Consider the following 25,511-nt stretch of genomic DNA (forward strand, 5'->3'; position numbering starts at 1 on the left):
GCGGGGCGGGGGTCCCGAGACATTGCCAAAGCATTTCAGGGGGTCCCCGGCCAAAAACGTTGAGAACCGCTATCCTACAGCATGGAATTTGTGAACAAAATCGTATCCAACGATAACTATATAGTCTTTAGTTTTGTCTCTGGGAGGTCAAATGTCATCAGATGGTGGTCCCTTGCTGAAATGCAGAATAAACAATGGTCCTTGATATGAAGAGGGTTGGAAACCGCTGATCTAGACGTGTCTTCCCCTGCCTGTAATGTTAACTCTCTCTCTGTAGTCATAGATGTGCAGGGCTCCTCTAATGTTAACTCTCTCTCTCTCTCTCTGTAGTCATAGATGTGCAGGCCTTTGAGCGTCTGCTGGGCTCCTGTAAGGAGATCATGAAGAGGAACATCGCTCACTACGAGGAGCAGCTGGTGGCTCTGTTTGGCTCCAGCATGGACCTGAGAGACTGAGCCACCCACACAACACTCCGTGCCTTCTAAACAAACATGTGCACACGCACACACACACACACACACACACACACACACACACACACTCAAGGGCATACAGGCAAATGTACGTTTCTTAAAAAGCTAATCATACACACTGATCCTGTATCTGTTTAATAAGCTTTACACAGACCAAGTTAATGCATAGGCACACACACACACACACACACACACACACACACACACACACACACACACACACACACACACACACACACACACACACACACACACACAATACATACAGATAAGGGGGGGACATACAGATGATGAGGTGCAGTGATGATAAGCTTACATGGATATTTTTCATTTACATTATCATATAGACAAAATCGTAGTCATTTACATTACATGGACCCGTGTGCGCGCACACACACACACACACACACACATTCTCACACAAGCATATTTATTAGTCGACTCACTCTGACGCACATATTAGTAACACATGCTTTGGTAATTGGTATGGTCACTTTAGTCAAACTCACGCACATGAACTAACATACAAACACATGCGCGTGCACACACACACACACACACACACACAGTATGGTCACTTTAGTCAAACTCACGCACATGAACTAACATACAAACACATGCGCACACATACACACACACACACACACACACACACACAGCACTATAGACGACATAGATCAAATTGTCATTGTTTGAGCCAGCTTCAACTCTTCATTGTGTTCCTGCTGCAATGACTAACATACACACCAAAAACACACAAACATGCAATACCACATGCAGGCTTTGCTGTCACACAAGCAGATAACACCCAACAAGCCTCAGCCAAGGACGGAACAACACACACACACACACACACACACACACACACACACACACACACACACACACACACACACACACACACACACACACACACACAGGCACCCGCATTTGCAAAAAGAGACACCTGGTGGGGGAAAATAAGGACAAGGAAAAAAAATGAAAGCAAGAAAAGTTTAAACGGGAGAGAGAGAGAGAGAGGTTTTAGAAAACATTTTATGAGATAAACAAGAAAAAAAAGCTTTGATAAAATATTATTTAAATAAATAATGAAAAAAAAAAGTGTTTTTCCCTCTTTGGGAGGTTGGAGGTGCGGACGTTTGTGAGCGCACTCCGTTTCTTCTCTTTGGGAGGTTGGAGGTGCGGACGTTTGTGAGCGCACTCTGTTTCTTCTCTTTGGGAGGTTGGAGGTGCGGACGTTTGTGAGCGCACTCCGTTTCTTCTACTGTCGTTGATTGAGTTGAGTTGCGTTCGTGCTGGTAAATATTGCAGTACCGCAGAAGACGTTAAAAAACCAATAAGAAGCCTATGTTTCTGGGCCATTGTTATTCTGTCACAGAACAACATGCATTGTCAACATCATTGTATTAATTATTATTAATGTATTATTACCAACATTATTATATATTCATTTATAGCTTTTTTTTCCTGGGTTTACTTTGACTGATTCTGATTAAATAAAAAATATTTAAAAATAAATCACCATCCATCTCAGACGAAATGTAAAACAGAATAAAAAAAAATAATCAATTAATAAATAAACATTAGTGCATATTTTTCCTTGATTATTCATGAATGAGTTGTCCTGGATACAAAAATGACAAAAAAAAGAATAAAGCAAAAATTTTGTTAAGTCTTGTTTGATATTCTGAAGCATGTATGCTGTCTTTTTAGTGACACAAAGCTAGCTTGTAATAGTATACAGTAGTACATTGTGTATGTATATATTTGACACATTCCCAGCCTTTATTTAATTTTCCCTGGAAGTGCATAAAGTACAGAGAGGGAAATAAGCTTGCACTAGTCTGTCTGCCGTTGCAAAGACATGGTATCTGACCAATCATCACAAGCTACTACCGTACTCTGAGTTAAGCAATGTAACTGCTCAAGGAACTTGAGTCATTGCATGTCAAAAATGCATGACTAAGGAGAGATACTGAGTTTATTTGTCCGCAAGGGACAAATCAGGAACCAGTGACCTTCAATGGTTCACTGAATGGCTATATTATGGCAGCCAGCAGTAACACCTGCAGTGTTTTCAACCAACCCAACCCCTTCCCCACACTTGGGACCCGTGGGCAATAAACGCTGTGTACTGTACATACAGTATCTCACAAAAGTGAGTATACCCCTCGCATTTCTGCAAATATTTCATTATATCCATGAGACAACACTGAAGAAATTATACTTTGATACAATGTAAAGTAGTCAGTGTACAGCTTGGATATCGGTGTATTTCCCTCAAAATAACAAAAGACGGCCTGGGCCATGGCTCAGTGGTCCAGGCACCTTGGCTGGTAATCCAGTCTCGCAGTGTGCCGCGGGTTTGACGGCCTTTCCTGCACGTCTTTCTCCCCATTTCCTGTCGGCCTACTTTCTGTCCCTCCATAAAAAATATAAAATAAAAAAACTATTTTGTGTGGCCACCCTTACTTTCCAGCACTGCCTTCACCCTCCTGGGCATGGAGTTCACCTTCACCCTCCTGGGCATGGAGTTCACCTTCACCCTCCTGGGCATGGAGTTCACCTTCACCCTCCTGGGCATGGAGTTCACCTTCACCCTCCTGGGCATGGAGTTCACCTTCACCCTCCTGGGCATGGAGTTCACCTTCACCCTCCTGGGCATGGAGTTCACCTTCACCCTCCTGGGCATGGAGTTCACCATCAGGTTGCCACTGGAATCATCTCCCACTCCTCCATGATGACATCACAGAGCTGGTAGATGTTAGAGACCTTCCATTTGAGGATGCCCCATGCAGAGATGCTCAATAGGGTTAATGTCTGGAGACATGCTTGGCCAGTCCATCGCCTTTACTCTCAGCTTCTTCAGCAAGGCAATGGTCATCTTGGAGTGTTTGGGGTCATTATGTTGGAATACTGCCCTGCTGCCCAGTTTCTGAAGGGAGTTTCATGGGGTCACTAAAATAAGTTGGGTTTTACCTCAAGGAAGCATGATTGTGTACCTGTAGAATAGACAATCCAGCCAAAGTGTTGGGTGGACCGGCCGGTCGACAATATCATCCTCCCTCTGCTCGCTGGACTAATAAGTTATAACCAACAGGAAAAACATACATTTTGATCAATTCCTGGAAGGTAGGCTATACCTTTCTGTGCGGTATATAAATGTTTCTTTATTTTGTCAATCCTATTAGATACCTTTATGTATTGATCCTGTGGGGAGAATTCAATAGCCAGAGGCAACAACTAAAAGTGGTGGACAGTAACGAGTGAGTATATGTTACTTAAGTATTTGAATTTTTGGATACTTATGACTTTCACTTCACTACATTTCAAAGACATTTACATTGTTCTTTTTACATTTTTTGTATTTTTATTTATTTATTTATTTTAGGAAAAAAGTACATTATGCATTTACCACAAAGTACATATATGAATTAACCCTACTTTATTTTCAATTGGAAAATCGTAGATTTTTGTGTCTACATTTCAATACAGCAATGCATTGATATAAAAATCAAGCTAATTTGAATACTTGGGAATTTATAAAAGCAAACACTCCAGTTACTTTTGCTCAAGTACACTTTTGACAGACAAGTGACAACTGACAGTTTTGAACACACTGAATCTAATTGTGTTTGTAGTAACGCCTCCGCACAAAAGATGGCAGAATAGCACCGCGTGGCTTCGGCAACGCTTTCCCTCTTTCTCCAAGGGCTGAGCCAGGACCGGTAAAACAACTGTGTTCCCATCATACAATCTATACGTGTGCGTGCGGAAGTTAAACCTGATCACAGTTCAACTGGCTCAAATCCTTCCGAAGAAGAGTTCTCTGGACCAGGCGTCAAGCTCTAAAAATGTAGGTATATAGGCATGGCTACCGCTAGCTGATATTATGTTTTTGCTCTTTTCTAATCTAAAAAGACACCCACTGCAGCTACTGCACTACATACAGTAGTAGGCTAACGTGTAACCGTTCACTCAGTACACTCAGTCTGTGTGATGTGCTCGTGCTTGTAGCTACATATAAACTCCAGAACAGTTAACAATGAATGACAGACGATTGTTGTGTATTTAGTTCACTGACGTTGATAAATTGATAGACGTAGATTGTCTAAAAAGTCTAACTAACGTTACGGTGTCGGTGTGTCACATTGTATCAGGATTCAGGACGTCCCGTTGGGTGGTTTGTTTATTATTTCTGTAGTCTGACCTTATTTGGAAGTGACGCTGTCAGGGGGAACAGTAGCCTACCCCGCCCTACCGATTCAAAACAGTTCAGTCCTGTAGTAGACATATATGCACGACATGTGTACAGTCGTGGTCTGCGTCTGCATGGGCTGAGACCTGAACTGAGAGTGTACGTACACACTACACACTGTTGTTATATGTACACTACACGTGCACAGTATAGTGTACATGTAAGTTTGTAACAAAATATCTCACACGTAAATGACAATTTGAGACTGAACAAATGGATTATTTAGAGAATTGGAAAGAGTGCTTTGTTGATTCATTTCAGATAGCTGTGAACTGTTTTGGAGTGGACCCCAGGAAGACTATAGCGACCACAAGCTAATGGGAATCTGAATAAATAATATTAAAATTAATAGCCATTCTTTCCTATAGACGAGCAATTGTGTGTGTTGTGTATATGTATGTATGTATGTGTGTGTGTGTGTGTGTGTGTGTGTGTGTGTGTGTGTGTGTATATATATATATATATATATATATATATACCGGTATGTATGTATGTATATATATATATATATATATATATATATATATATATATATATATATATATATATATATTAAACTCAAATAGTTTTGTACTCATTTTGGAAGTCACTATGTAAACTGATCGCCTCTAGTCTGTACACAGAGGAAAATAATACAACTTTGTACATTTAGTCAAGAGACAAGGGTATGTTAAATGTATGATACTGTCTGTATTAATACTGTATCTAAATTATCTTCCCTATTACAACTTATATGAACATCTTTTCCTAGAAAACCCTATTATATGTAGGCAGTATAGTTAGTATAGCTGAGTTAGTGTACAGGTATGTCATGATGAGTTGCATTTTCCCTCCTAGTCATTCATGATCATCTGATGACTGATGATGTCCACATGGAGGTCAAATGTAACTGAGGATTTTGCCCAGTAGGAATGTAGCGCTGTCTCTCCTTTCAGGACAGGTGCAGCCAAGGAAAGACCAGGCTTTGTTTAAAATGCCCATTGAATTGGCTGGACAATATATCCATATTGTGTTTGAGACTAGATATTGTTGGATTTTTAGCAAATTGTAATATTTGCAATTATAGCAAAAGTGTTTAAAGCAAAAATTCCCAATCTAAAAGCTCACAACCCATCACTATAACCTAAAAAGAAGATTCATATGGTCGGCACAATGCAATATTATCGACAAAAGATCAATATTGAGGTATTTGGTAGAGATGTAGAGATTCCAATACTAGTATTGGAATCAGCTGCCAGTGCCAATACTGCCTAAAATGCTGGTATTCAGTATGTGGCGAGTCTATAGTCAATCCGATACTGTGTCATTTATCACATTGATAACTAATACACATCCATCCATCCATCTTCAACCGCTTATCCGTAGTCGGGTCATGGGTGCAACAGCTCCATCAGAGAGCTCCAGACTTACCTCTCCAGAGCAACATTAGTATTAAACATCTTCCTGGGGGATCCCGAGGCGTTCCAAGGCCAGTGAATCGATGTAATCCCTCCAACTGCGCCTTGTTCTGCCCCGGGGTCTCCTCCCAGTGGGACATGCCTCGAGGACCCCCCTAGGGAGACGCCTGAGAGGCATCCTAACCAAATGCCCGAACCACCTAAGCTGGCTCCTTTCCAGGTGACTCTACTCCGAGTCTCTCTCGTGTGACTGAATTGCTCACCCTATCTCTAAGGGAGATGCCAGCCACCCGTCGGAGAAAACTCATTTCACTGTTTAATACTATTTATACTATTTACATATTTTTTTACTAACTTGGCTGCACTTTAACAATAACAGAATTGTTATTTATTCAAAGGTTTTTTAATGCATTGGATTGGTACTCTGTATTGACCGTAGCCCTACTTACTTAAGTTACGGGTATCTGAATATGATCGGGTAGGATTCTTTCATTTTTATTGAAACTTCTCTAGTTTTTTGCCATGGCGGCGGGCCGGCGGCCCAGCATTATCTCCAAGTGTGACAGATATAATATGTCCAGTCATAGACAAGAGAACCAGGCTTCTGTCACATCATGTCCCTGATTATCAGCCAAGCACCAGTTTCCTGTTGCATTTGTCTTAACATCCCTTTTTTGGAGTGTGTGTGTGTGTGTGTGTGTGTGTGTGTGTGTGTGTGTGTGTGTGTGTGTGTGTGTGTGTGTGTGTGTGTGTGTGTGTGTGTGTGTGTGTGTGTGTGTGTGTGTGTGTGTGAGTGTGAGAGAGAATAATTGAACCTGCATAGTCAGTGTCAGGCAGTTAGCGAGTGTCAGTTGTCAAGGAATATCATTGTTCACTCTTCTCTTGGCTGTTCTGCGTTGGTAAGTTTGGATCAATACTATTTATCTTAATGCTGCATTCAGTGAGCTCACATTATCATAGTTTGGAAAACTATTTTATTTACTTTAGCTATAACTTTTTATAGCTGGATAAAGTGTGTTCAATTTTCATCTGTGGTTTTGTTGTGATATGTGTTCAAGTGATGCTGTAAAGAAGAAAGCGAGAGCAAGCACTCAGTTGAATAATTCCACGTAATGGTGTAACGGGTGCACGGTTCAGGAAGATATACACTGTGAGAATAAATACCAGCACTCACGTTGTATCCTTTTAGGATTCTTGTTTTATTTTTCGTTTTCCCCCAGCAGGCAACAAACAGACAGATGGACGTTTCGGCCGTGTGGCCTTCTTCAACTCTAAATCTAACTCTAAATCTGTCTGTTTGTTGCCTGCTGGGGGAAAAATAAAACAAGAATCCTAAAAGGACACAACGTGAGTGCTGGTATTTATTCTCACAGTGATGCTGTACCTGGTCATGATATAAGTCAAAGTGATGCTGTACCTGGTCATGATATAAGTACAAATTGTCAGTCATGGGAAGGAGGTATCAAGTTTAATCTCGTTGAATGGCGAGAGTGTTATAATTATAGTTTTGGCACATACTGTAACAAAGTAGATTCTGCCAGGCCAATATATTAAAAAGTAAGGCCTAGGCTGGTACTTCTTTCCTTCTCCTTCAATTATTGCTAAACAAAATGTACTATTCTTCTTACATTCCCTCTACTTCATTTTACTGAGCCTGTGTCATCTCTGCAATACATGATAAGCTACCTACCACCAACCAGATCTTTCAAAAACCAAAGGGAATATACAGTGTAGCCTGAATAATCATTTCACTTTCCCCACCAAATAACCAACAGAGGTGTGTGTGTGTGTGTGTGTGTGTGTGTGTGTGTGTGTGTGTGTGTGTGTGTGTGTGTGTGTGTGTGTGTGTGTGTGTGTGTGTGTGTGTGTGTGTGTGTGTGTGTGTGTGTGTGTGTGTGTGTGTGTGTGTGTGTGTGTGTGTGTGTGTGTGCACGCGTGACGTGCGCGTGCACACACATGAACTAGAATCTACCACTCAGAAATGTTAGAAGTTCATCTTACATAGTTTTGCAGGGTGACAGACATACTGTACGTTTAAGTTATTTTTAACATGAAATTAACGAAAAACAAAAAAGAAAATCAAGAAACAAAAATGCATTGGACGATATTTCAGGTTAAAATGATAATGAAGATGATGATGATAAGCCATTTTGATAGATGGGTGTAGCACTGTATGTACAGTATGTCACTCCCTTATTGCATGTGGTATGCCATTTCCACTTCCAGTTACTTCCCTTTAGTGACAGGCAGCACATTTTGTCCAAATGTGGCATCTCACAGTCCCCTCGAGTGGTGACATCTCACAGTCCCCTCTAGTGGTGACGATGTCACTGAGTGACATCTCGACGATCTGTCACTGAGTGACATCTCACAGTCCCCTCTAGTAGTGACGATGTCACTGAGTGACATCTCACAATCCCATCTAGCGGTGACGATGTCACTGAGTGACATCTCACAGTCCCCTCTAGTGGTGACGATGTCACTGAGTGACATCTCACAGTCCCCTCTAGGGGTGACGATGTCACTGAGTGACATCTCGACGATCTGTCACTGAGTGACATCTCGACGATCTGTCACTGAGTGACATCTCACAGTCCCCTCTAGTGGTGACATCTCACAGTCCCATCTAGCGGTGACGATGTCACTGAGTGACATCTCGACGATCTGTCACTGAGTGACATCTCGACGATCTGTCACTGAGTGACATCTCACAGTCCCCTCTAGTGGTGACGATGTCACTGAGTGACATCTCACAGTCCCCTCTAGTGGTGACGATGTCACTGAGTGACATCTCACAGTCCCCTCTAGTGGTGACGATGTCACTGAGTGACATCTCACAGTCCCCTCTAGTGGTGACGATGTCACTGAGTGACATCTCACAGTCCCCTCTAGCGGTGACGATGTCACTGAGTGACATCTCACAGTCCCCTCTAGTGGTGACGATGTCACTGAGTGACATCTCACAGTCCCCTCTAGTGGTGACGATGTCACTGAGTGACATCTCACAGTCCCCATGGTGACGATGTCACTGAGTGACATTGGCATGCCTAATGCTGCGTTCACACAGGCTGATGCAAAGATACAGTCTACCATTCATTGTCAATGGAAGCCAGCGACATGAAGATACAAAGATGCATCCGACCTTTGTAGTAGCTGCTGCAAAAGCTACAAATTGAAGCTGAGCTGGGTTCAACTTCCAGCTACAAAGCTTCAACTGTAGCTCCAATTAGACACGTCACTACGGATGCACGCTTGACATCACGACCGTGTGAGCAACTGATTTTTACAAAGCAACAATGTGACAAATTATGCTGTGATCTTTGCATCTTTTGCAACTGCTCGTGTGAATGCAGCATATGAAGAGCACCATTAGGTACTCTTCTTGTCCCTGGAGATATTGTAGTGTCTGTCTGGTTTTTAGATGTGCCTCTTTTCTTTGTTCTATTGTCTTTTATATATGGATCTACCAGTATTGGAGTCTGAAATAAAGATTGTTTGGCAATAGGGACAATTTAGAAATCTTTATCGTTCCTTTAAAGGAGGCGGGGCTAGCCCCACCTTATATAAAGCAAGCATGTATATATTATTATATTTATTCACAATTGATGGCCTTTTTGAAAAATTGATTTCAGTGTACCTGTAAGTGACCAGTTAGTGAAACAAAGACACACAAAAAAATTACATTTATTGTAGATAGTATCCTGGCAGCATTAACCTGCTTTGCTTCCAGAACCTGAATAGGTAACCTGAACCTTTTTCTTTTAGCTGTTCCACATTATATTTATAGGTTAGTGTACAGTACAGTGTGACCCAAGTTGCATGAACTAATGCACTAATGTTCCTCCCCTGCCGCTGCCAGTGCCAAGTCATGGACATTGTCCATGCATGGCTATACAGCAAAGACCCCTCGGTCATGGAACAGACACCCCAAGTCCATCCAGCTAAACCCTGGCTTAGTGCAGGAGAGGGGGTTGTAGAGGAATAGAGAGGGATATAGACGGTGACAGATGGATTAGAATGAGATCAGGACTAGCTGTTCCTGCCACGAGCTCAAGGGTTGTCGGTGACTACGTCTGAATGCAGAACTACCAAAGTTGATTCCAATGTTTCGGTCACGAGATTGTGTGTGTTTAGTTTCTTCAGTCACAATCACACACTACACTAAACTGGTTTCAGGTGAAGTCTCTGTGGTCCAAAAGAGATGTAGTTTGCAGTGTGAAGCCCAAAACGAATACGGGACATCTACAAGACAGAAGTTACCCAACTGATCAAAATCGTTAAACCACATAATTCAATTCAATTCAATCTTCAGACTCAGGGGAATCCATATCACAGTACAAAACAACAATACAATAGATAAAAATAGTAATATAGAAAGAAATATACAATAAAAAGAGTTCCACCATGTTCAGTTTTGATACTTTACACATAAATGTATACATAAGATTGCGTAGCACAGCAGAGCAGGACCTCAACACTGACGAACATTTGGCTTGCACTGGAGCTTCTTGGAGCTCTCAGTAGCAGCCTCATACAGTCATTGTAGGCCACTGTCAATCGTCTAATACTGGCTTGTTTATAACGACACCACAGGTGGGCGGTATACAGGGGTGTACAAAAGGATTTAAAAAGTGAAATCTTCACCTATACTGAGCACATGCTATATTTTCTACACAGCATGTTTCCTTGCACATACAGCTTCCGACGCTGTCTATATATGGACACATACATAGATTACCACATACATGTAAACCAAATTGATACTCTAGTTTGGATTATTTTCAATGAGGTCATTCCGTTTTGTGTATCCGTATAGTCACCTCTGTGTATCTGCAAAGCTGCACGTCAATATTTTTTGTCATGTGCCTGCATCATAGCATTAGTTATTAACATGACACTCTAATACTAATGTGTTCTTTGCATGTCTCTGTTATTTGTAATTCATTGTTTGTTAGATATATTTGGCTATGTTTCCCCTCCTACAAATTCCGCTTCTCAATAACCTGCATGCACCCACCCACACACTAAACTCATTCATTCATTCATTGGAGGAAATGAGAACTGATGCCACTGAATCATCACAGGTGTGAGTCCACAGCATCATCACCATCATCAGCAGTACCACCAGAGTTCACACCAGAGGCCGGCGACGATGGGACGGAGGACTTTCAGCGCAACGGGCTAACAACACCACCGAGGTCAGCTGTGGTCTGTGAGACTGTGCATGATGTGGCTCCATCACCAACAGCCTTCATCTCAGAGCCTTTGAAGAGGGACAATGCGGGTTCTAGATGGAACACAGAAGCTGCATCGAACATGGGAGCCGCAGGGACGCCGGACACAATCCCAGCAGAACCAGCCCGTTCAGACCAGCCAGGTTCAGTCTCGAAAGAACTCGAAGGGAAGCTGCGAGCGGTGCCGATCCACCACCGCCCGGACCTGCTGTTGGCGTGTGCCGACCTGGTCAACACGGAGTGGCGGCGCAGCCAGGCGGCCCGGGTCCACTCCCTCCAGAAGTCCAGCGCAGAGTTTCCCGTGTGCCTGGTTCTCCTGCGGGGGGAGGCGCGACGCGAGTCAGAGCGGCTGCTGGGCCACGCCCGCCTCTCCAGGGTCATAGGTCACAGCGGAAGCCTGTTCGTGGAGTCGGTGGTGGTGTCCCAGGTGGAGCGGGGGAAGGGCTACGGGCGGACCCTGATGGTGGAGGTGGAGCGATATGCGCGGAGCCGCGGGTTCAGGCGCCTGTGCCTGACCACGCACGACAAGCAGCACTTCTACGCCCACCTGGGCTACGAGCTGTCCGCGCCGGTGCAGAACGCTGGCGCCATGGCCGCGTTCGTCCCCATGGAGACGCTCCTGAGGTTCTCCGGGATGGCGCTTGTGCAGGACGCAGACGCAAGCGAAGCGACGGGGACGGAAAGACGGACGGGGACGCAGAGGGGAGGCGTTTGTGGCGTCCTATCTCCTCCTCTCCACCTTCCTCTACCTCCTCCTCTTCCTCCTGCTCCACCTCCCCCTCCAGGCCTCCTCCCCCCTCCTATGCCTCCCTCCTCCACCCCCACTCCCTCGCTCAAGTCTAAAGTGCTGCAGATTGTACAGACTCTGACCGAGACGCCATACAGAGATGCTAAGGGGACACCCATCTTCTGGATGCACAAGGACATCTGACACGCACACAGTCACAGTCACACACACACACACACACACACGCGCGCACGCACACGTGTTAAAGACATGTACTACAGTCATCCTAAAAAAACAGGATGCTTGCTGATTACAGTCAGGATATTGCAAAAGGCTGTATGGTTCTTTTTATGTCTCTTCACTTACTTGGCCAATCAGAAGCCGGGTAGCATTAGCCGGCATGCACTAGTGAAGCAATACCACGCCATCTCTTGGTGATTAGGTTTGGAAGATAAAGAAATGGGTTTGTGTGACTAGGAGATTACCAGCTTGAACTCATGGCTTGTCTAGTCACCTTGTAATGTTGGTGAAAGCCTGGCTGTCTTAACTAATCCAATCTAAGTGGTTCTCAGCCTCGTGTTGTGAGGCGTTGTGAGCTTGTAGATCGGCAATTTTCATGTATCTGTGGAACCGAGTCAAACAAAATGTGCCTCTTTGAGGCAAATGTAATGCCTCAAATCCCCAGTTAACCCATTTAGACCTCGGTTGTCTGAAAACCTATGTTTCTATGTCAGTGGTTCTCAACCTTTTTCACGTGAAGGACCCCCAGAATTTTCTGTATTTGGCCGCGGACCCCCATCTGAAAAGATGTTCCAGGGACCCCCCCTGTAGCAAAGCATATATATTATATTGGAGGGTTGTGGCCTGAAAAGGTTGAAAACCACTGGTCTAACTTCTTCAGGTCAGCATTCTGACTGACGAGACATTCTGCAACTACACCTTAAGAACAAATAGTACTGAAATGTTGGACCCGAATGTGCCTTTACTGAAAGACCAGTAGTGAATTGTGAAAGAAGAATATCTTTTTGAATCAAACTGAAAAGAAGTGTATATTGAGGTGGTTAAAAACAATAAAGAAACACATTGAGTCCTGTTTCCTTTATATTTCTTTCATCTCTAATTAATCGATGATGATAAGCTATGAGGTCAACTCTCTGATGTTTGCATTAATTCACATTAACAGCTGATTATTACATGTTTTTTTTAATTGTGGTAAATTGTGACTGCTTTTTTTATATTTAGCAAAATACTGAAATTCATTATAATAGACTTGTACGTGCCCGTCGGCCACCGGCCTACTTGGGAACGATGCAACTTGGGAACCTAATAATACCTGTTAACTATCTGTTGGTGTCCCTTTTATGCCCATACTGTATATGGAGATATCTGCAGTATGCAATACCTGTTGTCATAGCACCCATTTTCACTGTCTGTCTGTGTCCCACACGGAGATCTCTGTATCTGTCTGTCTGCCTGTGTGTGAAGAGTGCAAACTGACTGTGAAAAGTTAGCCTGGGGTCCACCAATGCTTTCTATGGCATAAGCAGCTCCTGGCGGGATCCGCCGGGAGAATCTAGAAACAGCTGTGTGACATGAGACTAATTAATTCGAGCGACAGAGAGAGAGAGGAGTGTGTGTGTTACATGTGTGCGTCAATTTAACAGAGGTGCAGACGATCAGAAATTAGCAAAGAGTGATCGACGTTTGCGCTACTGTATGCCGTATTGAAGTGCCCCAGACTTTCTTTTTCTCCCTGGAAATAAAAATGTCTGGGTTTCCGAGGCTAGTGAAAAGTAGACTGGTTGTGTGGTTGCCATGGCAATCAATTGGCTGAGGCAGAGGCTGGAAATTGCACAGGTGAGGAGATTTAGGCTGATTAGGCCCACTGGCAGAGCCTGACCAGAGCCTTTTGTGGTGGTTCTGGAGAACCGCAGGTCCGACCGACTCGATACCTGGCACTGCACTCCCTGTGGGGGTGTGGAACGCGTGTGTTGAATGTGAAGTCGGTGGGTCAAACGGTTCTCGAGTTACGTGCATTACAACCGTACACACACACGTACGCACGCAGAGACGTGGTGCATTTATAGTAGGATATTGCTTTGCTATATTTTATCTGTAAATAGCATAATTATACACAAGGGCAATTCTTGGTTTATGTAAGGCTAGAATCATGCTTGACATATTATGAATAGCATTTAGATAACAATACAATACAAATTTCTAGTACCTGTAATCGGTACAATTACTATTATCAGAATTTACAGAATGTCCAATTACTCAGGTCTTTTGTTGCTTTTACAGCAAACCTGTTGCAGTATAATGTGACTTTTGATGCCTTTTTGAGTGGAGCACACCGCTACTTTACATGGCTATGTGTGTGTCCGTCTGTCCCTATGTGTGTCCGTTTGGAGTAGCGGTATAATAATGTATTTTTTATATTTATATATTTATTTCTCCCCCCCACCCGTTACACCCAGAAGTTGAAAATTCTTGTGAGTCAACAACTGTGCTTGACTCCAAAGGCACCGCTCACTCCAAAAGGCACCGCTCCACTCACATTATGGTGTGATCTTTTTCCCTCTCTGCTCAGGAAGGACACATCCCTGCCTAAACAGCCATGGTGCTGTTTCACCTCCCTCTCCTCTTCATTCTCCTTGTCCTCCTCCCGTATCCTCCACTGTGCACCGCCTCCATCGCCCAGGAACACTCTCCTCTCCGCCCCGGCTCCCTGCCCGCGGCAGAGCCCGTCCTCAGGGACCGGCCATTCGTGGTCGTTTGGAACATGCCCACCGATCGTTGCCACCAACACTACGGTGTCCACCTGGACCTGAGAGACTTTGACATTGTACACAACCAACAGCAACATTTCCAAGGACAGGTGAGTGGATTAGGATTTGAAGTTCACAAATTAAAAAATATCTCTAGGAAGGCTTTCTGAGCATTCATGTAATTCATGTTCTAATTTAGTTACTGAAAAGGACAAAGGAGTGGCCACACACACTGATAGCCAAAGTGCCGATTATTTCATTCTCATATTTCATTCTCTGCGTCCTAATAAATAAGCGGCTACCAGTGTGTGCGGCCACTCCTTTGTCTTTTTAAGACTAAACCTTTTAGATGTTTCTGCAGTGGGCTGGCACCACTACTAAGACTGGTGTGCATATAGCATCCTCCTGCACACTAATAGAGGGTATGCGGCTATGCGCATACATATAGTGAATGGCAGATCGAGTGGCAAAGTGAATTTAATGCTGTTTAAAGTCATTTCATGCAATGAAATAGGACTTTTCTGTTTGGATGTATGGGCTGTCAAGGCCAGAAAGTAGTTTTTTGCCACTCAGTAGGCATTCCCGCATAACTTCCTGGTATGATGATGATGTCACCTAGCAACTCATTCTGTCAACCCTCTTTTCTCTCCCTCTGATCCTTCCATCGTTCCTCCCGTGCCTCCATCCATTTCAGGAAATGACCATCTTCTATCGTAACCACTTGGGGAAATACCCGTACCTGTCCCACGACGGCAGGTTTGTGAACGGAGGCCTACCTCAGCTTGGTGACCTGGCAGGCCACCTTTCTCTTGCCGAGTCACAGATCTCCAACCTGCTGCAACCAAACTTCACAGGCCTGGCAGTGATCGACTGGGAGGAGTGGCGCCCTCTGTGGAAGACCGACTTCGGAGCCAAGAGGGCGTACCGGCAAATGTCTAAAGCATTGGTGAGGCAGGAGAGACCGGAGTTGCCGGAGGAGGAGGTGAGAGCGACGGCACACCGTCAGTTTGACAAGGCAGCGAGGTACTTCATGGAAGCGACGCTGAGTCTGGGGGTCACACTTCGTCCTGGAGGTCTCTGGGGGTTCTACGGGTTCCCCTACTGTTACAATCAATACAGGAGAGAGACTGGTAATGTCAGGATGGAATGCACTACACTACAACATGCGCACACACACACACACACACACACACACACACACACACACACACACACACACACACACACACACACACACACACACTTTGCTTTGTTTGATAGATGCTCTACAGATAAATATAGATTCCAACTATTCTTATTGTTTATTCATTTACAAAGACATTGAGAAAATAGCATGTGGACAACACTTTAACCACTTGAACCCTAGTGTCAACATCCGGTGATAAAAGAAAATCTATCTACAAATAGGGAGAATAGGAGCAGGCCTATTATACAGAGCCCAGGGGACTCCGGTCAAAGTATACGTTTAAAATTACATAGATTAACAGTACTTAACCCCGGCAAACAAAATGGTATTAAAGTCCAGCTGGGATTTCTCAACACGTTGCCTCGCTGACCCATCAAAGGTTACAGTTTTCCGCTCTTTTGGTTTATTTTTAAACTCCTCAACTGCAAATCTTGCAACCACGTTTGCAGTACCGCCATATTACCCCTAGGGCTGATACATCAGCTGACCAGTCAGTACAAGCATATCACCCTCTCTGTCCTTTTATCAACCCCCCCACCCTGGGCAAACAAAAACGTTGTGTTGAAGTTTATTAGCATAATTATGTGTCTTTTCTTCAGGGGACAGGTACACAGGGCAGTGCCACCCCAGGGCCAGGGCGCGTAATGACCGCTTGGCATGGCTGTGGCGACAGTCTACTGCCCTCTACCCCAGCATCTATCTGTCTCAGGACATGACAAGGACTAACGACACACGACACATGGTCAAGTATGGAGATGTATACACACGCAAGCATGCACACACGCAGTGCACACACGCAAGCACACACACACACACACACACACACACACACACACACCCAGCCTTCTAGCTCAGCCTATAATTCCAGCTATTAGTCTGTATAAATATATACATGTATCCACTCACACAACACATCTATGTATCTGTATCTCTGTCTCTCTATTTCTGTCTCTCTGACACACACACACACACACACACGCGCGCGCACACACACAATTTTGCTAGCATTACAGTGGATTCAACATTTCTTCTACCTAAACAAAATGGTTACTCGACAACCAAACCTGTGACCATGTACTGTATAGTCTAATAGTCTACAGTAGTAGTGTGACCATGTACTGTATAGTCTAATAGTCTACAGTAGTAGTGTGACCATGTACTGTATAGTCTAATAGTCTACAGTAGTAGTGTGACCATGTACTGTATAGTCTAATAGTCTACAGTAGTAGTGTGACCATGTACTGTATAGTCTAATAGTCTACAGTAGTAGTGTGACCATGTACTGTATAGTCTAATAGTCTACAGTAGTAGTGTGACCATGTACTGTATAGTCTAATAGTCTACAGTAGTAGTGCACCTTGACAGCGTATCCTGCATTACTTGAAAGCAATAATTTGCTTAGTTACCTTGGTTACAATTCTGTATTTCCCTTTAAAGACGCTGCTAAACCATATAGATGCACTTTATACCTTGTACTTTGTTTCCTGTGTATGTTGTTATGCCTTGTCTCATCGTAATGTGCTTCACTGCTTGCCTATTTCGTTTATATGTTTTGTGTTTTGGGGACAGCGGATGGAATTTAGCATCTTTGCTATTTACATTGAATTTTTTTGTAATGTTCATAAATATGCTTTGTCCCGTCAAAATTAACAAATAAAGTAAAGTACAATAAAGTCAAGTAATTCAATCTTGATATGAGTATTAAGGACGTTTCTTACTGCATGTCACTGTGGAATGACAATGTGAAGCTGGCCCTCTGATCAGATGTGTCTTTTCCCAACAGATACCGACTGCTGGAGGCCTTGCGAGTGGCATCGCGTTGGCGCCATGGTGGCAACAGTGCCAAACACGCCACGCCTGTCCTGCCTTACGCCAGACTGGCCTTCAGACACACCCTGCACTTCCTTGATGAGGTACTCATTGTACTGCTGTGTGCAGTGGTTCTCAACGCTTTTCATATTTAAGGTGGATCCCCAAATGTATATTTATTTGAATATACTTTGTGCTGTTAATACTGTATGAGTGTTGTTAAAGTGTCGCAGAGCTCGAAGCCACAATGCAAAACTTTTTTTTATTTTGAAAAGAAACCAATGTTTTTGGTGCCAGAATGTCATCACATACTGTATATTCAAGTCACACCGTTTCCCCTATAACATAACATTGACAACCACTGTGTGTAAGATTAACCATATTATTATGTGTTTTGTGCCTGTGTCTTTGTTTGCATGTGTGTCCCACTACAGACAGACTTGGAAAGCACGCTGGGAGAGAGTGCAGCGCTGGGCGCAGCCGGAGTGGTGCTGTGGGGAGAGATGACGTTTGCCAAGTCAAAGGTATACACTACCTTCCTCTGTGTGTAGGAAATAGAATTATAGTTAATAGTGAGTGAGTCTTTCTGTACGTTTGATTGTTCAATTTCTAGTGGACCGTATCTGTGGTTACAGTACTGTGTGTGTGTGTGTGTGTGTGTGTGTGTGTGTGTGTGTGTGTGTGTGTGTGTGTGTGTGTGTGTGTGTGTGTGTGTGCGTGTGTGCGTGTGTGCGTGCGCATGTGTGTGTGTGCTCAGCATCAGTGTGAGCTCCTCAGAGACTACATCCACTCTGTCCTGGGGCGCTACATTAGAGCTCTGAGGTCTGACACCCAGCACTGCAGTCTCCGGCGTTGCCGCGGCAACGGGCGCTGCGTCCGACGCGACCCCAACTCCCATCACATGATCTCCTCAGCCTCACACAAGCTCAATACACCTTTCCACAAGCACTTCCGGTGTCATTGTTACCGCGGATGGAGTGGCAAGAGATGTGAAGAGAGGAAGGAGGAGGATGAGGGACAGAACAGATTCTAAGTTGATAAGAAAAAAAAAACAATAAATTATCACATAGTGATATTTGTCAGGTGAAAGAAGCGCTGGTTTCTTTATTTAAGTATAACGAACGCTCCTCTCAACCGGCCAATCTCAATAACGTTACGTTACGTGTCTCTAAAGATTTCTGTTACCTGTTAGCTGCTTCCTACCTGTTTCCTGGTCAAGTGCAAGGTTAATTAAATAAGGTTAGGAAGCGAAGACCGTACAGTGGACTCCATGTTGCTCCATGGATGGAAAGAAACATGCGCAATTCAGACCAAGGAAGCTGAACGCGGAAGTGTTGGCTGCATATAGCCCATTGCACATGTTTCTTTCCTTCCAGGGAGCAACATGGAGTCCACCTTCGCTTCCTAACCTTATTTAATTAACCTTGGTCATGTGACCTGAGTAACCAATGGAAAAAGGAAATATCCGGACTCTTGTATAAAGTTGCCAACCTGTAGGGTTCTGCAGTTACAGGTACATGGAGAATTGGACTAAAATAAAAAAGTATAAATAAATAAATTAATTAATATATAAATATAAAAAATTATATTTGCTCACCTTATGTATTTTTCTGTAAGGCATTGTTATTTTTATAGAATATAAATTTAAATCATACAAGTCAGTGTCACAAGTTAGGATTCAACACATTTACATTTTTAATGAACCAAGTAATATGAGCACAAAGATGTCACATAATTTTCATTTAAACATTAAACAAATTGTATTTTGAGGAATATTGAGCAGCATTTTCTTTCCGTGTACACTTTTCAATCAAATGTGTGCAATTATCATCAACCGTAGCCTATATGGCTATATTGTTAAAATCACACTTTCAATACTTTTACACTACAGCCATTTTCTTGTGACTGCAGTCAGGCAGCACTCAACATCATTCAAGCTTGTTGTACTTCTGTATATTATATCATATATTTGCGCCGCCCTCGTTGAAAACATTGTATTTCAAGCTTGTCACACTCCAGGGCTGCATGAACAGGAATACAAAACGACTCGCCCCTTTACCAACTCGCCCTGGGCGTACAGCCGCCGGAATTGCGCGGCCTGGTATTCCTAAAGTAATCTAAGTAAATGATGCTTAAACAGTTAAACCTAACCTTTTCCTAACCTTAACCCCAGTAAAACTATGCCTAACCATAAACTTATTTCTAACCTTATTCTCAGTAAAAACAAAATTAAGAATACAAGAACCGCCGCGCTGAGCTGTCGGCGTGAGGTCGGCGGAAAAAAGCTGGGGCGAGAAGGAATTGGGGCGACCGTACCTGTTACCATGAACAGTGCTCGAGCGCTGTTTTCTGACCTCACATGACCCCAAGTTCTAGACCTCCAGCTCTAGGCTTAACAGAAGGGGGGCGGGGGGGACTTTTTTATTATTTCCACACATCAACTGTATAAGGTATATTAATGACATATAGTTCAATGTTGAAAATGAGTGGTATTCCCCTGCTGTGCTGCCTCTGGGCGAGCATGCGAGTCAGAAGTCCTCTTTATTTGTTTATTTAACTCCCCAAAGACCTTCAGAGCTCCGAGGCTGAGGAGAACATAGCCGAGGTCTGGGTCTGTAAGATGCTGCTGAGCTCTTGTCAATGTGTGTAGAGTCACATTTTGTCACAGGGTCCGTTCTGTGACCCATGTGTGTGCGTGTATGACGTGTTTATACGAGTGTTACTAGTAGTGTAACACACTAGTAAGCAAAGTGAGTGAGTAAGGCGTGTGCGTGCGCGTACATGTGTGCGTGCGCGTACATGTGTGCGTGCGCGTACATGTGTGCGTGTGCGTACATGTGTGTGTGTGTGTGTGTGTGTGTGTGTGTGTGCATGTGTGTGTGTGTGTGTGTGTGTGTGTGTGTGTGTGCGCGCCTCATGGTCCTCCTCTCATGGCTGTCAGGTTGTGCCTCAGTGCCTGTAGTTCCTGGATCAACTGTGATATCTCCATGGAAACGGTGTGTTTATCTCTAACCGCTTGGGTCAGTGTTCGTAGAGCGTTGCCTTGCTCGACTGGAGGAGGGAGGAACAGACAGAGAAGACGTATAAACGAATGTAGACAGCATGTGCAAGACTGCAAATCGCCCCCATGCAATATAGGAAGACGAAATCTGTCTGGTTAATATCTAGTTAAAGGAAATGTTCTTCCTACTCAGCCTGTGTTTATTAATGAGAGAACAATAGCTTCCATAAATGCTAACTTTCCAAGAATAGAAAGCCTTCTATTAGTTTCTGTTAGGTTGGATTCCCCATCGATAGTGTCACTGCCATAGGCAGGTTTTCTGAACGGTCCACAGTCTGAACGAGACACAGGCTACCATATTATTATGAGCATTGGTGAGTGACCAATTATAAGAAGATGGATGAAGTTGTCTTTTAAGTCTAGCACCACCAAGACTTTTTAAAATCAGTCCACATTTGTCATATCCAGCTACACAGTATAGGCTACTACAGCTGTTACACAAATCAGAACGTGTAAACTATTTTGGACAAGCTAGACCTGCTTACTCCGCTATATAGTGAGCGAATGATTCCTATGCAGGGATGGAGCTCGATAATCGATACCCGAAAAAGTCCGATAACAAGCTTATTGTCATTGAGTACCCGGGCCGTTATCAATAAGCTTTGGGCTCATCAAGCCTGTTATCGAGCAAAGCGGCCCATGACATCATGTTTAAACAATCAAGACAAGAGGCGATCAAGAAATAATCACCCACGCTGGCACAAACATGTCTAAAAGTGTATTGATACCTGCCAACCAGTGCAGCCCGAACACTACGCTTTTAAAGTCACTCTCTACACATAATGAACCAGTTAACAGTTCCTTTAATATTATTTTATTGGTAAAAAGGTCAATTGCCTTCCGTCTGTTAGAAATGTACTGTAGTTGAAGGTCCTAGTCAAATATACTGGTTCTGTTCAGAATGTATTGTCTCCCATCTTTCCTCAAAATTATAGAAAATGCTCGATAGTGGGATAAGGTGATCGTTATCAATAGAAATTAACGAGCTCCATCCCTATCCCTATGTCTCACCCAGGAAGTAGAAGATGAGCAGCACTATAAGCAGTAGCAGTGTGATGACGCCACAGGTCACCATGTAGGTGCGGGATGAACTGGAGTTTAACATGTCCTTTAGATGGCCCTGCCATTGGCTGCTGATTGGTTGGCCTTTGTGATTGGCAGCTGTCGTGTCCTGCACGTAGACGTTGCCATTGGGCGAGGGAGATTGAGCAGGTGAGCGGGGGGGCCTCACACCTGGAAGACAAGAGAATTGGTAACGTAGGTGTCTCGGTGCTTTATTCATTTACACATTTCCAGTGGTGGTGGAAAGTAACTAAGTACATGCACTCAAGTTCTTAAGTAGAATTTTGAGGTACTTTTCATTTACTGGAGTATTTCTAATTTTCTATACTTTTACTTCTAATCCACTACATCTCAGAGCCAAATATTGTAATTTTAGTCCACTACAATTATTTGAAAACTTTAGATACATTTTGATTAGTATTACATAACATACTACCCTATTTAAAAATAGCTCATCTACAAGCCCCCAATCTGCTTCAGATCTGCTAGTTTCAAAAGATTTTTATGGATTATTTCATTATAACTTGTGAAACGCTTTTGAGTGTTTCTACCTTTCACTGTTGATGCTTTTAATTACGTAAAAGAAAATAGTACTTTTTCTATACCACTACAAATTCCAGTCCCATGGTGGGTGGGTGTTAGAGAGTGAGTGCCTTTGTGGCTGTGGTCAGGGTGTGTGTGGTGCAGGTCATTGATGGAGTGCCTTTGTGGCTGTGGTCAGGGTGTGTGTGGTGCAGGTCATTGATGGAGTGCCTTTGTGGCTGTGGTCAGGGTGTGTGTGGTGCAGGTCATTGATGGAGTGCCTTTGTGGCTGTGGTCAGGGTGTGTGTGGTGCAGGTCATTGATGGAGTGCCTTTGTGGCTGTGGTCAGGGTGTGTGTGGTGCAGGTCATTGATGGAGTACCTTTGTGGCTGTGGTCAGGGTGTGTGTGGTGCAGGTCATTGATGGAGTGCCTTTGTGGCTGTGGTCAGGGTGTGTGTGGTGCAGGTCATTGATGGAGTTCCTTTGTGGCTGTGGTCAGGGTGTGTGGTGGTGCAGGTCATTGATGGAGTGGCTGTGGTCAGGGTGTGTGTGGTGCAGGTCATTGATGGAGTGGCTGTGGTCAGGGTGTGTGTGGTGCAGGTCATTGATGGAGTACCTTTGTGGCTGTGGTCAGGGTGTGTGTGGTGCAGGTCATTGATGGAGTGGCTGTGGTCAGGGTGTGTGTGGTGCAGGTCATTGATGGAGTACCTTTGTGGCTGTGGTCAGGGTGTGTGTGGTGCAGGTCATTGATGGAGTACCTTTGTGGCTGTGGTCAGGGTGTGTGTGGTGCAGGTCATTGATGGAGTACCTTTGTGGCTGTGGTCAGGGTGTGTGCGGTGCAGGTCATTGATGGAGTACCTTTGTGGCTGTGGTCAGGGTGTGTGTGGTGCAGGTCATTGATGGAGTACCTTTGTGGCTGTGGTCAGGGTGTGTGCGGTGCAAGTCATTGATGGAGTACCTTTGTGGCTGTGGTCAGGGTGTGTGTGGTGCAGGTCATTGATGGAGTACCTTTGTGGCTGTGGTCATGGTGTGTGCGGTGCAGGTCATTGATGGAGTACCTTTGTGGCTGTGGTCAGGGTGTGTGCGGTGCAGGTCATTGATGGAGTACCTTTGTGGCTGTGGTCATGGTGTGTGCGGTGCAAGTCATTGATGGAGTACCTTTGTGGCTGTGGTCAGGGTGTGTGTGGTGCAAGTCATTGATGGAGTACCTTTGTGGCTGTGGTCATGGTGTGTGCGGTGCAAGTCATTGATGGAGTACCTTTGTGGCTGTGGTCAGGGTGTGTGGTGGTGCAGGTCATTGATGGAGTACCTTTGTGGCTGTGGTCAGGGTGTGTGCGGTGCAGGTCATTGATGGAGTCAACAGAATGCAGCTCTATCTCAGTCAGATCTCTCTCGCTGACTCTGTAGAAGGGAGGGGTTGTCTGAGAGGAGGATGGGGGTCGTGACATGTCTGCTACGGCTGCTGCTGCTGCACAGAGAGAGACACAAGAAGTTATGAGTTCATGTTAGCTTTTATTGTCTTTCCAGCAAGGAGATATGTGGGGACGCGGGATGAAAAGATGCTGTTCTCAACTTCAACCTCAATATTATTGTCATGTTACAGATTTACAGGTGTAACAAATAGGTAGAAACTATTTGTCGTACAAGCTCCCATCATTTGTAGTTTCCAAGAAAGGGGAAAAGAATAGATAGAAAGAAAACAAGGAAAACCATTCAGATATGTAAAATATTGAGAGAGACATAGACAGTGAAAGAGATAATAGAGACACAGAAAGAGTGAGAGAGGAGACACATGCATAAAGGCTTAAAGTGTGACCAGTGTGAACATAGACAAAGCATAATACCAGTTATGACCAGCTTGTTTATCAGTGCTATTATTAGTGCCAGTTATCAAACCCATAATGTTACACAGCTGCTGGAATTTGAACTCACAGCCAAAGGACAGTTGACTGGATACTTACAGACTCCTTCAAACCTGTCTCATTTTCTGATGGTTTGAATAACTGTCTGTCTGTCTGTCTGTCTGTCTGACTGACTGTCTGTCTGACTGACTGACTGACTGTGATTGAATAAGTGACTAATCCATGTATTAAGAGAGTGAGTAACTGGTGGTCTGTTTATGTGACTACTGTAACTAGCTGAATGTCTGTCCGGGTGAACCACCAGCTGAAGATCCCAACCCTGGGTGAAGTGTCCATTGAACTCACTAGTTAGACTGGCTATATGTTTGCTGTCGTTACTAATTATACTGACCTGTCTTGAGTAGGCTATGACTCCACTGTTTTGTCCTGGTGGGTCACTGGGCCAGGATATTGGTATGTGCTTGTGGTGTAGGCTGGGGTCTAATCCCAGTGATCACTTCACATGCAATGTTTGCATATAATTCTCTCATATTCATTTTATACGTGTCTATAAAATGGCCAAAAAAGATATAAGTAAATAATCAGTGAAAATGTGCCACCTACTTACCTTCTGTCACCATGAAACAAACCAGTGGGTGGGTGTCGCCTTGTCTTTGTCTTTCAGTAGTTGTGTCTCTGAAACCATGTGCTGCTAACAATTCCAGACTACAGTAATTAATCCGAGGTCACACGTAAAACTCTGGAACCACGAGTCACATTGTCACCAAAATGTATTCAATCCTTCTTCAGAATATTCCGAGTAGCTATTCCACAATGTTCCTGGTTAAACTGTCAGAAAAACAGACAAAAACACTTCCAAAGTTTTGTGACAAAGTTCCAGTCCTTCCTAGAGTCTAGTGTGGTGTGCATGTGGGTCTGTGAGAAACTATATTAACACCAAACTTTCTCCTCCTTTTCCACCGTCCAGTGTGTGGGTGTGTGTTCTCCCAATTCCTCTGCCCAAGACTCTGCCACCCTGAGAGATCGAGAGAGCGAGAGTCCCATAACCCATTGCTCTCTCTCTCCACTCCCAGTCCCCAGTCCCCACCCTGCAGACCCCACGGGCCTAAAATAGCTACAGAAACCATGGATGTATTATTAGGTCCTGGGCCA

The 25,511-nt window shown here is 44.0% G+C and overlaps 3 protein-coding genes across 10 annotated transcripts in view; 2 read left to right on the forward strand and 1 right to left on the reverse strand.

The window, feature by feature from the left end:
* The window catches only part of prkar2aa (protein kinase, cAMP-dependent, regulatory, type II, alpha A), a 63,667-nt gene extending 61,629 nt beyond the window's left edge, over positions 1-2,038 (forward strand). For 2 of the 4 annotated variants that reach the window (XM_080764300.1, XM_080764301.1), the window contains exon 11: positions 331-2,038. In XM_080764300.1, the coding sequence (XP_080620426.1) occupies positions 331-455 (125 nt within the window). In that variant the 3' untranslated portion in view covers positions 456-2,038. The remainder of the gene's footprint in view (positions 1-330) is intronic. The other 2 variants (XR_013964099.1, XR_013964100.1) reach the window with 2 other exon arrangements.
* Positions 2,039-4,207: 2,169 nt separating this feature from the next.
* On the forward strand, positions 4,208-19,363 carry LOC308315904 (hyaluronidase-3-like). 4 transcript variants are annotated; one of them, XM_080764169.1, is made up of 7 exons: positions 4,208-4,329; positions 14,680-14,967; positions 15,552-15,987; positions 16,643-16,790; positions 17,827-17,956; positions 18,287-18,376; positions 18,610-19,363. In XM_080764169.1, the coding sequence occupies exons 2-7, from the start codon at positions 14,707-14,709 to the stop codon at positions 18,883-18,885; spliced, it is 1,341 nt and encodes a 446-aa protein (XP_080620295.1). In that variant the 5' UTR covers positions 4,208-4,329; positions 14,680-14,706; the 3' UTR covers positions 18,886-19,363. The 4 variants fall into 4 exon arrangements, with proteins under 4 accessions (XP_080620295.1, XP_080620297.1, XP_080620296.1 ...); XM_080764170.1 differs by having other exon boundaries at positions 4,308-4,333; XM_080764168.1 differs by lacking the exon at positions 4,208-4,329 and adding an exon at positions 6,945-7,027.
* Positions 19,364-19,523: 160 nt separating this feature from the next.
* LOC308315905 (uncharacterized protein) lies at positions 19,524-25,398 on the reverse strand. 2 transcript variants are annotated; one of them, XM_080764173.1, is made up of 4 exons: positions 24,967-25,398; positions 23,807-23,962; positions 21,925-22,146; positions 19,524-20,903 (listed from the first exon to the last, which is right to left on the reverse strand). In XM_080764173.1, exons 1-4 carry the CDS (start codon positions 24,977-24,979, stop codon positions 20,767-20,769), a joined length of 528 nt encoding a protein of 175 aa, XP_080620299.1. In that variant the 5' UTR covers positions 24,980-25,398; the 3' UTR covers positions 19,524-20,766. The 2 variants fall into 2 exon arrangements, with proteins under 2 accessions (XP_080620299.1, XP_080620298.1); XM_080764172.1 differs by having other exon boundaries at positions 23,807-23,965.
* Between the last annotated feature and the right edge of the window lie 113 nt (positions 25,399-25,511).

Source organism: Protomyctophum bolini (genome assembly GCF_963924005.1).
Source record: "Protomyctophum bolini genome assembly, chromosome: 5".
Taxonomy (NCBI): domain Eukaryota; kingdom Metazoa; phylum Chordata; class Actinopteri; order Myctophiformes; family Myctophidae; genus Protomyctophum; species Protomyctophum bolini.

Bases quoted from the DNA above. Each gene is read 5' to 3' on its own strand.
- LOC308315904 (XM_080764169.1), top strand. From the start codon at position 14,707: ATGGTGCTGTTTCACCTCCCTCTCCTCTTCATTCTCCTTGTCCTCCTC. The intron at 16,791-17,826 runs GTATGGAGATGT...TTTTCCCAACAG, and splicing joins GACACACGACACATGGTCAA to ATACCGACTGCTGGAGGCCT. The intron at 17,957-18,286 runs GTACTCATTGTA...GTCCCACTACAG, and splicing joins CCCTGCACTTCCTTGATGAG to ACAGACTTGGAAAGCACGCT.
- LOC308315905 (XM_080764172.1), bottom strand. The intron at 22,147-23,806 runs GTACTCCATCAA...CTTGTCTTCCAG, and splicing joins CCCTGACCACAGCCACAAAG to GTGTGAGGCCCCCCCGCTCA. The intron at 20,904-21,924 runs GTGAGACATAGG...TCCCTCCTCCAG, and splicing joins GCTCATCTTCTACTTCCTGG to TCGAGCAAGGCAACGCTCTA.